Source organism: Nannospalax galili, unplaced genomic scaffold (genome assembly GCF_000622305.1).
Source record: "Nannospalax galili isolate Female #2095 unplaced genomic scaffold, S.galili_v1.0 scaffold77, whole genome shotgun sequence".
In the NCBI taxonomy this organism is placed as follows: domain Eukaryota; kingdom Metazoa; phylum Chordata; class Mammalia; order Rodentia; family Spalacidae; genus Nannospalax; species Nannospalax galili.
This window is the reverse complement of record NW_008341457.1, coordinates 15,861-29,029: the sequence shown is the minus strand read 5'-3', so window position 1 is coordinate 29,029 and position 13,169 is coordinate 15,861. Positions and strand designations below refer to the sequence as shown.

Below are 13,169 nucleotides of genomic sequence, written 5' to 3'. Positions count from 1 at the left end.
CTGACTTCCTCAGTTCCTTGAGATATGCAAAACAAATAGCCCTGTGTTGTGAAGGAAGTACTTCTTCCTCTCATTTGTCGCCTACGGTCTCACATGTGCACGGGGTCCCAGGCTCTGTAATCATATTCCCTCTCCAGCTAAGGCAGCCCTTTGCCCTGCAGATCCATCATTATGCTATACAATTATGCATTTGGAGCTTGGCCTGGTGCTAAGCCCTGTTGTCTTCAGAATACTAATCAGAGAAGAGTGTCCTTTTATTAAACATTACCATTTTCCATCATACATGGCATGTAATGAATTTTCACATGCAAACACATCACAGTCACCTTTCTGTAGAGCAGAGATGGTCTTTGGAAAAGGGCCTTGGCTAGCTGATTGAGTCCTATGGGAGTGCCGTCTGTGATGCAGACATCCCACAATGAGCCCTCATTGCCCCACACTACTTCAGAGCCATTGCACTTTTCCCTCAGTTCTCTGTCGGTCTTTGGGTACTTTCTCTCTTTCACTGTCCCCACAGATCTGCTCTGGTCCCTTGACCCTGCCTATTTGACCCAGGTAGATTCAACACTGTTAAGTACCTTCATGCTTCCTACAAACATATCATTCCCTCTATTCAGTCAACAAGCCTGTGTCTTGAGATCATCATGTCTTTGCCTGCTGTGAGGCATTCAAAGGAAATGTAAAAGGTCTGTGCTGTTAAAGTGCTTCCCTCTAATTAGTGAAAAATGTGATCATATCCATAAATGATAGAGCTCTACACAAGTTCAGGGGAAGGGCCTGTTATGTCTGTAAGGGCAAGGGTCACGAACCATGGCCATTCAACTTGTTCTGAATCCACACAACCCAAACCATCGCCTGGCATGGCCTCTGAATATTTCTTGGCAGAATAAGAGAAGGAAAAAGAGCAATCACATGAAATGGCTTCTCAGACAAAAAGCAACTCAAAATAAGTCTTGGGGGTGGTAAAGATTGGGATCAATGCAGATAAAAGGGGCAATAGTAAGACATCGCTGATAGGAATAAATACAGTAAACTTAAATGTGATTAGTGATTTCACCTGAGTGGAGTGTGCCCTACACAACTGATGATAGGAGTTGGAGAATATAGTTTTCAGTAGTGGTGATTGAACCTCGGGGCCTTGTGCATGCTAGTCATGTCCTTCCCACTGAACCATCTCCCCAGCTGGAAAATACATTTACCTCTTTAGGTAGATCAAAGGATATCAGCTTTGTTAAACAGTTTAAAGAGGTGTGTGTGTGTGTGTGTGTGTGTGTGTGTGTGTGTAGCAAGAGTATTTAAATTAGTAGAATGTGTCCAGAGAAGATGAAGCAGGCTGTCTGTGAGAATGTAGTAGTACAGCCAGGTAGTAAGAGCAGCTTGGAAGGCAGTGATAGGTGAAAAGTAGCCGTCAGGACTATCTGAACCTTAACAGGCAGGTGAAAGGGAGGAAGGCCAGGACAGTCCCATCACTGTCAGGGAAAGGATGGATACAACTCCACCACAGAGTACTTGATAATATTATTAAAAGTGTGAGGAGAGAGAATCTGCAAAGGTAATTTGGGACAAGCTGGCACAGGAATGAAGGTGGCATCCAGTCATGATCCTGGTAACGTGGGTGCTGACAGCCCAGTAGTTGTCAAGGAATAGTGTAGGTCTTCAGTGATGCGATTAACTTCTTCTATAGTGTACTAATTAGAACGCAGTTTTCGCACCATTGGTAATGACAGCATCTCACTAATCAGTAATCCACCAGCAGCACCAACTAAGTTGTATTTCCTGTTTGGGTGTCCAGTGAGATTTAGAGGCACACTGAGTGATGCCCTTGTGATACTCAGGAACCAGGCAGTTTGGGGATTTCTGAGGCATCTGTATTGCCAATCACAGGGTGTCTGAGTGCGCCTGGAAGAATCATGCACTGAGCATCTCCTTGCTGCATCTGGAGAGCACTGCTGGAACAGAGACGTCTCATTTGATGATCTGTCTTTGCTTTTACAGTGTGAGGTACGTATTGGGCAAAGTACTAAGTACTGAACTTTCAAACATGTGTCACAACACGTACCAGAATCAAGCCAGATGTGGTGGTGCACACCTTTAGTCCCAGCACTTGGGAGGCAGAGGCAGGGGGATCTTTGTGAGTTCAAGGCCAGTTTGGTCTACATAGCATGTTCCAGGCCAGCTGGGGTTACAGGGAGACCCTGTCTCAAGAAGACAACACATATCAGAATCTCAGGTGTGAGTAGACCATATCCATCAAAACTTTGTCTCCTAAAAAAGTTATGATTTTTCCCCCTGTGGTATAAATTTAGTACCTATAAATTGATTGACTTTTGAAGAAGTTTTAGTCTCATCTTTCTGACTTGAGTAATGATATTTCTCCCCCTGAAGTAGTTTGGTTTGCACAGTTATCTCAGCCAAAGAGCTTCAATATCTTTAAAGAGTTCTTGGTCTTTTTGAGGCATGATTTCCTATAAATGAAAGGTATGGAGTTGAACTTTGGAATGATTTTGTGAACGAAAATGACTGAAGGCCTGAGAGAGGTCTGAGAGGCTATGCATTGTCCATGGGGGATTGCAGTCTGGTGTTGTACCTGGCAGGGTTTTAGGTTAGAGATGCCGTGAAAAGAGCAGAGCTGGTGCAGGGAGCACTAAAGTAGGACGCATGCCTTCAGATCCGTTCACAGTCTCTGCAGGCTTCTTCCACTGGGACTTAAAGCCTGAGAACCTCCTCTGCATGGGACCAGAACTTATGAAGATTGCAGACTTTGGGTTGGCCCAAGAAATCCAATCAAGACCTCCATACACAGACTATGTATCTACTAGATGGTGAATACTGTTTCTCTCAGAATTATTAAATTGCACTTCTTTAAGAAGATACCACTTTGCTGAGGACAGTATCAGTCATAAGCATTAATTTCTCACTAGTCTCAATGCTGTAGGTATATTGTTACTGAATGAGGATATAAGCTTGTGTTATAAACCATCTTAAAAAAGGAACTCCCCATGCTTCTCCACAGTAGAAGTAATTTTTATTTGAAAGCCTTCCTGGGGACAGTTTCTCCCCATCCCGCTTCCCTGCTCCATCTCTTTTCCCCTCCCAATTCCTTCCACTGTGTCACTGTTTTTCTGAACATGCTGGAGAGAACACTCCTGTGGCTGGAGAGGTGGCTCTGTGGTTAAGAGCACTGGCTCTTCTTGTAGAGGCCCTGAGTTTAGTTCCTAGTATCCACATAGCAGCTAACAACCACCTGTAACTCCAGCCCCAAAGGATCAAACACCTCTAGCCTCTAAGGGCTCAGAGGCATGTACCCACACAGACACACACGTAATTTTATTTTATTTTTTATATTAATTTTGATTGATTGATTGACTAATTGACTCATTGATTGATTTTGGTCTTTTTGAGACAGGGTCTCCTTGTAGCCCCAGCTGACCTGGAAATCTCTATGTAGACCAAACTGGCCTTGAACTCACAGAGATTCACCTGCCTCTGCCTCTCAAGTGCTGGAATTAAAGGCATGTGCCACCACACCCAGTTCATACATGTAATTTTAAAAAGAAGACTACAACTCCTCTGGGCAAATGCTCAGTAGAAAACTCTGGGGAGTACAGTCTATCTTTTTAAACTGTGGGTTGCAACAGAGGATCAAACACCTAAACGGGGCCAAGTAACTGAATGTGGGGTTTTTCACTGTGGCACTGTGAAAGGCAGAAAATGCACACAACTAATGAACCAACTACATAAGTCTGAGGTATTTCTGGCAGTGACCCTGTGTTAAATTGCACGACTTCACGGCGGCTTTGGTTCTGAACACACATCATGTGCACCTGGCACTGTGCATGCGCTCATGCCACACACCACCCGAAACAGCTCGGCTCAGGTTCAGAACTATTTCATGTTATGAAATGTAGCATATTTATATGTGAATTTTTTGCTCTTGCAGAAACATGCTGGTTTGATTGTGGAAAACAAAGACTTTTTCATGTTCCTACCATCATTCTTCAGCAAATTAGCATCAAAATACTATTTGTTTGGATTGTAGTTTGTTAGAATGTTTGACTTTAAAAATTGGCATTTGATTTACTGACTTGAATTTCATTGAAAAGATCACTAGGGGAGCTGGAGAGATGGCTCAGCGGTTAAGAACACTGGTTGTTCTTGCACCTAACAACTGTCCATAATAAAAAGATCACTAGGGGCTGTGATGGCTCACAGATGGCTCAGAGGTCAAGAGCACTGGCTGCTCTTGCAGAGGACCCAGGTTCAGTTCCCAGCACCCACATGGCAGCTAGCAGTCATCCATAATTCCAGTTCTAGGGGATCCAGTACCCTCTTCTGGACTCCATGGGCATTGAACACACATGTTGTAGGCAAAACACTCATGTATAAAATACAAATAAATTAAAAAGTTTTAAATTAAAATAATCACTAGATGGGGCTGGCTGTGTGGCTCAGTGAGCAGAGTACTATCTGTACACCACTTTACCTCTATACCTCAATACATGTATGTCTGAAGATGTATAAAAATTTTTCAAGTGAAAAGGTGTCACAGTGGAAAAGTTTAAGAAGCTCTGGAATAGATCACTACCTTCTCTCTCTCTTTTCTTTTCTCGTATATACGTATGTGTGGTTGGGGAGATGGGGAGGGGGCACGTACACGTGCACAGGAGTGTGTGGGTGTGCATATCCATAGGGAGACCATTGGGTGTCTTTATCATGTATTCCCTTGGAATAGGATCTTTCACTGATCTAGAACCGCACTCTTTTGGCTAGGCTGTTGACCAGTGAGCTCATGGAATCCACCTGTCTCTGCTCCCTAAGACTGGAGTGATGAGCATGTCGGCTTTTTTCTGGGTGCTAGGAATTCCATCTCAGGTCCTCATGTTTGCACAGCAGGTGCTCTTACCCATTGAGCCACCTCCCCAACCCTAACACCACTAACAATTTAACACCACCAATATTATTGGCCATAACAGTTGCCAAGTCCTTACATGTCCTTGTACCACATTAGATTAGAGGAAAAAACAAATCCATAAGGTTTTACTGAGAATTGCTTGATATGAACTTAATTTCTGACCAGTGGAAGTGATAGCTAGCCATGAACTCTGTCTTTCCAGGTATAGGGCTCCAGAAGTGCTCCTGAGATCCACCAACTACAGTTCCCCCATTGATGTCTGGGCTGTGGGCTGCATCATGGCAGAGGTGTACACCCTCCAGCCGCTCTTCCCTGGGGCCAGTGAAATTGACACAATTTTCAAAATTTGCCAAGTGTTGGGAACACCAAAAAAGGTAATGATATGAAGCAAAGGCCCATGGACCACAGCCAATAGCTGCTTGTGCCACCTCTTCCCAGTGCTAACAGCCATGGCATTGGCCTGTTCTAGAGTCTTTCACTTGACCTTGGCCGTTCTCCACTGCCACGTTCTCTGGCAAGGATTGTTTTTCTCCCTTTGCTCTTAAGCATGATATCTGGCTCCCTCTAACTCTCTCTCAGTACCATCTCACCCTTTACTGAGCTTCTCCATTCTTACAGCCACAGTTACATGCACTTCTCATGCAGTCTGCACTCCCCTCTCCCCCACCTTTATAACTCTGTCACAAATGTTTTAGGGATTTCCCTGACTCCATCACCTCAAACTTAACTCATCCGAATCACAAGGCTTTTTGTTTACGGGTTCTTTCTGCCTGTCCTTTCCTCGTAGTCCCTAGAGGACCAGTCTTCAGGCTAAGTTTCCACTTGGTCTTCTATCCTCTTGTCCTCTTTCCCTTTGTCCAAGTGGTTGGTCAGTAATCTATTGAATATTCCAGTAAGTCTATTGAATATCTCTCACGTAGCTCTCTGTGTTTTCAGATTCACTTCTGACTTTGAGCTTAGAATATCTTTGCAGTCTTTCTGCCTTCCAGTCTTTTCCCTCCAAGCTGCAGTCTTTGGCAGCTCTGGTTACAATCAAACCCTCCCCTCCTAAAAGTATTCATTCACTGCCTGGCTCCCTCCCACTCACTTATTCCTTCCCCTCTTTATTCCTGTGCCCTGCCTACCTGCATACCCTGGCATGTTCCCATCTCTGCAGAGTGCCCGAGTGAATGTCTTTTCAGTGACCAGATCCCTTTCTTCATTCTTGACCCTCAATAATCCTCCCCACTGTTTCTCCAGTCGCTGCATCTAGAGCTGTGTTCTGTGTTGTTAGGTTTGTGTTATGTCTGTTTCCCCAACCCACAGTATTGCCATTATGAATTAGATCTTTTTTCTCTTTTTTTTCTGTGTGGCCCTGGGGATCAAACATAGGGCCTCACACATGCTAGACAATGAACATTTTCTCTTAAAAAAATCATTTGAATGAATCAGCACTGCCAGTTCTTTAATAAGATTTCCCAGGCTCCCTGCTGGCCTCTCCCCTTCTCTGTGTATCTGTATCACCCCTCTGATAACCTTTGTCATTTGTTATCTTCTGTATTTTTATTGTATTTTTGTATTTATTTTTATTTTCTGTTTATGAGTATTTTGCCTGCCTGTATATAAGTGCACACATGTGCACACATGTGTGTGCAATGTCTGTAGATGCCAGAAGATGGTATTAGAGCCCCAGAAACTGGAGTTGGACATGGTTGTTAGCCATCATGTGGGTGTTGAAGCCTGGTCCTCTGCAAGAGCAACCAGTGCTCCTAACTGCTGAGCCATCTCTCCAGCCCCAGTATGACTGTATTTTAAAATAAATGTCCTGCTGGGTACACATTAAATCCCAGCACTCAGGAGGCAGTGGCAGGTGGATCTCTATGAATTTGAGGCTATCCTGGTCTACATAACAAGTTCCAAGCCAGCTGGGGCTACAGGAAAACCTTGTCTCAAAAAGCCCAAAAAGAAAAAAAGGAGAGGAAGCAGGTATGTCAGATTACGCCTTATAAACCAATTGTGTTAGGACTAGAGGGAGCCTTAAGCCCAGCTGTTGGGCATTTTCATCCTTCATTCTGCAGTTCATGCCCTGCGGATTTGCAGCATGAGCACATAGGCCCTGCAAGCAGGAAGAACAGCTCTGTTTCCGCCAATCTTCTCAGCATATGTAAAGTTGTCAAGTTGGGGCACAGTAACACATAAAGTCTCACAGATTTGCTTGATTGGGAATAGGTATTGCTTTATTTCATTCCTCCCCTCAAAAATATCTTATTAGTGGTTTCCAAAGCTCCCATGTCATAGAGCAAAGTTGGGCAAATGCCATGGGCTTCAGTCCCCGAATCCAAGACATGGACTGCCATCTGTTAAGGCTATAAAGCAAGCGGTGGCAAAACACCGTCTCGTCTGGCCATTTCTGATTTCACACTTGAAGTCTCTTCGTTAATGTAGCTCTGGCCTCATCACATAGCTGTCTAGTGAATGTCAGTGTAGTAATTGTAGGACCCCCAGACTAGGGTACCCTACGTTCTCGGGAGGTCGCACCCCAATAACTCAGTCCTCAAACCAGTAGATGCAATTGCAAGAGGATTTAATCGCCCAGGCGGACTCCCCCTTAATCAAAAAGGGAAGTCCCGATTCAGTTTAGAAGCTAGGTTATATAGACAGAAACCACAAACCACAAGAAGTGGGTCACAATAGAAGCTTGGTTACATGGTTACAGCAGAAATGGGAGGGGGGATTTTTCAGGTATTTTTCCAGCTTGATCAAAGGAGCATGAAAAGGTCAGGTCATCTTTTCTTTTCTATAGTTAGAATTATTTTTCTTTTGCTTCCTTGTACAGTTTCCCAGAATATAGCTTGGGAAACTTAGTTTTACTTTAATCTGGGGGGCTTTGATTTATGATTCCATCAGTAATGATAGAATTGCTTTTCTGTGATAGACACACATCTAACAATCCTAACTCAAGGTACAGCAACTTACTGAGCAAGATTTTCTATCTTCTTTCTCTCAGACTGACTGGCCTGAAGGCTACCATCTATCAAGTGCTATGAACTTCCTTTGGCCCCAGTGCATTCCTAATAACTTAAAGACCTTGATTCCAGATCCTAGCAGTGAAGCAATTCAGCTCCTGAGAGACATGCTTCAGTGGGATCCCAAGAAACGACCAACGGCTAGTCAGGTTTTCCTCTATTTATTTATTTTTTTCTGTTCAAAGCATTTCTTATGAAGTCTATACTGAACTCTGAAAATTTTCTATAAATTGCAAGGGAAATTTTTTATTTAGTATTATGGATGAAAAATAGTTCTGACTGCCACTTGTGGTGTATTCTATAAGGTATAAGAATTTTAAGGTAAACTGAGACTTACTGTATACAGTTAAAAGTAGTTATAATTGAAGAGTACATTTCCTTTAACATTAGCAAAATATAGTTCACATAATATATCACAATATGTGATGTATGGTGTGATATTTAATCTGGAAGTGAGAATAAACACAAATTTGTCGAAGAATAAATAAAAAATTTTACAAAAAGAAATCTTTTTGTGTTTGGAGATGTTTTAAATATACTGTCTAGGAGTTAAGATTATGTAGTATGTCAGGCTTGGTAGCACACGCTTTTAATCCCAGCACTTGGGAGGCAGAAGCACGCAGATCTCTGTGAGATCAAGGCCAGCCTGGTGAGTTCCAGGCTAGCTGAGGCTACCAAGAGACCCTGTCTAAAAAAAAGTTCAATGATAAGTCAGTATTAGCTGCTAAACTATTTCTTATGAATCGACTCACCCATTGTACAGATGGCATAAGACAGGAGACAGATAAGATGGAGCTAGCTAAGGGCTGCCACCAGCACTTTGCTGCACTTGGCACATAATATGCCTTAGTCTGTTGTATATGATTTCAACCTGACGAAGACTAGGAGCTCTTCATATTTTTGTTTTCACTTCTGTGGTGAGAGAAGTAAATCCCAGAAAGTTTGAATGATTTTCCCTAATCAGGTGTTTAGTAAATGATACAGCCCTGTAACCACCTATAATCCAGTTACATAGGTGTTAGGGCGTCTGAATGTCTTTGTGCCTCCCATCTTCTCTCCCACCCTCTCCCAGGCTACATTGATGAGGTAACACTGTAGCCCTGACCACTTGTCTAACCCCCTCACCAAAGCCTTAATTTGAAGGTTATGTTTGAACCTTTGTCTCATGAATAATTGCACTGCTTAAAGCATCAAGTAAATGAACAGTTCCACTCAGAGAGCATGATTTGTGATCTTGTACCATGAAAGTAAGAGCTATATGCAGAAAGTGCCAATGTGATGTTAGAATTTGCTGGAGAAGTGGCAGCTGGGGAATAATGAAGTGGGGTCAAAGAGCGCTTTCTCAAGGGCAATCTATAATCTGCTGTGTAAGACTCTGGCTGGCTCAAGAGGGTTTAAAGTTCAGAAATGCACTCCTGATGGTGAAATTCACAAATGGTTTCAGGGCAGAAAGGAGAAAATGTCTGAGGAGTCACTTAAAAAAAAAGCAGGTAAAAGATGAGATTAAAAAACAACAACAAAACTTCTATAACCAAGAACCAAGGAAAGAATAGTGTCAGGACAGCTAAAAGTACCCACATCAGACCAGATTTGCAAAACTGCCCAGAGTGACAAAGAATTCTTTTCAAGTTACATGCCAGAATGTAAGACCTCTGCTGGGGTACCCACATTATTTGATTCTGAGTTTGCACTTACATATAGTAATTACATATGTTTATAACTTATAGCCAGACTTCTTAATAAGTATTGTTATTGTCAATGGCTTCTACAAAAAAAAAAACTTAGGAGACTACATATCGTATTTAATAAAGAATTTTAATCCCTAAGCACTTAAGGTTTAGCCCTTGGTTATCCAGAAATCTTTGTCCAGAAAGCTTGATACCAATTGGCAACTAAACCTTGTCTTACTGGCGAGGCTTAAGTGTATCATGTATTGTGTTCTTGGTACTTTCTGAGTAATGACAGGTAAACCACCTTATTTTCTACTTGACTTTTCAGAGCCCTCCAAGATCCTTGTGTTCATCTCTTTCAGTGTTTTTCTTTTGTTTTTTTTCTTTGTTTGTTTCGGTGTTTTTCAGACAGGGTCTCCCTATGGCTACTGTCGGCCTGGAGCTTGCTTTGTAGACCAGGCTGACCTCCATCTCACAGCGATCCACCAACATCTGCCTCCTGAGTGCTGGGATCAAAGGTGTGCACCACTATGCCTGGCCTAGCTCTTTCAGTTTCACATTAATTTTTCTCTTTCAGTAGAATAAGAAAATGAGCTCAGAAAGGTGAAGTTTGATGTTTAAGACCCATGACAGCATCTTTGTTTAGCTAGACTACTTTGAGAAGTGGCAGACATGAGAGCAGTATAACTGTCTGCTTTGTTGTTATTTAAGAGCTAAGATCCTAGTAGTCCAGCCTGACCTTGAACTTACTGCTTAGCCAAAGCTGGCCTTTATCTTGTGATCTTTCTGATCCAGCCTCCACTAGTGCTGGGAATACATGCCCATACTTTATCAAATAACTTTTAAGTGCTTCAATTAATATGTAAATTTTATGTTGATATGGTAAAACAGAGGGGGGTTACCAGTGCAGAGTGCTGATTTATAGCTGGTTTGGGCTTAGAACCTGTCATAAACTGGTCACATGCTGGTCCAGTGACCGTCATGGTGATTCGTGTCCTGGCTAAGACTTTTCCTAATGTCTCATTTGCCATTCCAGGAACTTCGGTACCCTTACTTCCAGGTTGGACACCCACTGGGCAGTACCACACAGAACCTTCAGGATTCAGGAAAGCCAGAGAAAGACGTCCTGAGAAAGGCAGGCCCACCTCCTCATACCAAGCCAGCCCCTCCTGCCCAGCCCCCAACCAAGATACTTACACTGGTATCTTCATGACCACATCAAAGCAGTCAGTCTCCTCCACATCTTGTGTACCCCTATAAAGCTGAAGCTTCCAAGGCAGATCAGCTGACCCATCTTCAGGAGGACAAGCCAAGCCCACTCTTCCCATCCCTCCACAACAGGAATCCTCAGCCCGTAAGTGGCCAGGGTTTACCAGGGAGGTGTGTCTCACTTGTTTCTCTTCTAACCACAAGCATTGTGTGAAATGTTTTCTTTTTCAGTTCATAAGGTGTAATTCATTTATCTTTGCAATAGCATGGCATTGTGAAAAAGCCCTTGGTTCCAGGTCTAAATTCAGTTTCTGGCTTTTTCTATTAACAGTACCACTGCTGGTGGCAAATGTGTAGTAGTGAGTAGTGTTGGCCAGCTGGACCCTGTAACCAGGTTCTGCCCTGCAGTAGCCCGATTGCCTGAAGCAAGTTGCTTGGCCTTTCCCCACCAGAATGGGTTGTTCATGAGGATTAGGAAATCCTAATGCTTATGAAGATGCTTGAAAACCAGGAGGAGCTAGAACCTTGCTGACATCTGTAGACTAACATATTACTACTATAGATGGATGTGAATGCTGAGCTATTAATTCAGCACAGATCTTTCTTTCCTTGAGCTAGTTTTCAAGCAAACAATGTACATTAGTTCATAGAATCTATGCCAATAGTAACCTGTTGTTATTTTTTGCTTTGTAATGCTCTCCAGAGTCTGACTCTCTAAAACCTTATGCAAAAGAGATGCTTTTTCTGACAACTAACGATTCACCAGTCTCCCCCCCCAGTACCTATGGATGTCCCCAGAGGCTGTGGGCTCCTGTCTCTTGGCACTTTCCTCTTCTCACAATTGGGAAGTGGCCTTTTGGGAAATGTCCTGTTGTTAATTCCTGTACTTCAGAGATAGTTCCCAGGCCTGCTGAGAAGCCACGGGAGTCATTGTTTGCGCTGGTTTCCCTACAATAGCAGGGTGGCTAAAACTTGTCTCTATTGTAGCAATAAGAACCCTTTCATAAATGAGGCTCAAGTTAGCATCCAGCCATCTTCCTAGTATAAAAGTAGAATCTTAACTTTCTGTTATGGTTTTGATTCTTGACTTGACCTAATGTAGAATCACCTGGTAAGGGGATTCTATACCCTCAGTGTGAGCAGCACCATTTCATGGGCTGGGCACTGGACTTTATAAAGCAGAGGAAGGCATCTGAGCAGTAGTGCTCATGCATTAATTTACTGTCTGCTTTTGACGGTGGGTGTAATATGACGAACTGCTTCACGTTCCTATCATCTTGATTTCCCAGCTATGGTGAACTGTACTTAGAATTGTGAGCAGAAAACCCCTTTCTCTGTTAAGGCACTTTTGTTGGGGTATTTTATCATAGCAACAGGAAAATAAATCAAGATGCTTTCCTTTCTTATATCTTTGTTTCATGTAACAATGTTCACAAGAAATGTCATCGTTACAGGATACAGAGACAGAAGGCCTAGGTCTGCAGTTTGCACCGTTACACTGTCAAATAAGTGATGCCTTTCAGAGAGTGCTGTGCTCCAAGATCCTTCTTTTTGTAACAAAGGAAATTCAGAATAGAAATTACTGATGGAGGGATTGAGGTTGGTCATGGCTCAGTGTATCACCTTCAGTACAGCACCTGTCTTGTATGTGCAAGGCCAGGGATTCAATCCTCAGTGTGCACACATGTGCATGCCCACATACATACACACATGTACACACTCATACAGAGAGAGAGTGAGAGAGGACAGAAGAGAAAGAGAAAATGAGAGAGAGACTACTAGTAGATGAACTCTGTTAATATGCTTTTTTCTTTTTCTTCCCCTCTTTTTGTCTATACAGAAAATCCTAGCTGGCCCGGAACACAAAAATCGTGAGACCAAGCCAAAGAGTAGGAGAAGGTGGGGTCTAATTTCCTGGTCAATGAGGGGGTCTGATGATTGGGCTGATTTAGATGACTTGGACTTCAGTCCAGCCCTGACCAGGATAGATGTGAAAACCAAGAAGAGACAGAGCGATGACACTCTCCTCAGGCAAGTGCACTGCTTGTGCCTGCAGCAGACTGAATCTGGGTGCAGGTCCTCTGCACCTATCTGGGCGTTCCACACCTCTGTCCTGAAATTCTCTTGATTCAGATTTGAAAGCGTCTTGGATCTGAAGCCATCTGAACCTGTGGGTACTAGAACTAGTGTCTCCACCCAGGCTTCGTGCCAGAGAGGAGACACGCCGACCCTGCGGTCTGCGGCGAAGCAGCACTACTTGAAGCACGCTCGATACTTGCCTGGTAATAGGAAGGGCTTGCTGCACTTTGCTCACTCACATGAAATCCCATCCTTGCAATCACACACTTACAAAGGTTCTGTTTCAGGAGGTGA

The 13,169-nt window shown here is 43.2% G+C and overlaps 1 protein-coding gene across 1 annotated transcript; it reads left to right on the top strand.

The window, feature by feature from the left end:
* Nucleotides 1-2,452: 2,452 nt before the first annotated feature.
* Nucleotides 2,453-12,924, top strand: LOC103737372 (serine/threonine-protein kinase ICK-like). The gene is given in 5 exon segments (XM_029565487.1): nt 2,453-2,822; nt 5,115-5,286; nt 7,899-8,066; nt 10,624-10,941; nt 12,637-12,924. Coding segments are annotated over 5 exon segments (1,110 nt in total). The 5' UTR covers nt 2,453-2,658.
* Nucleotides 12,925-13,169: the final 245 nt, after the last annotated feature.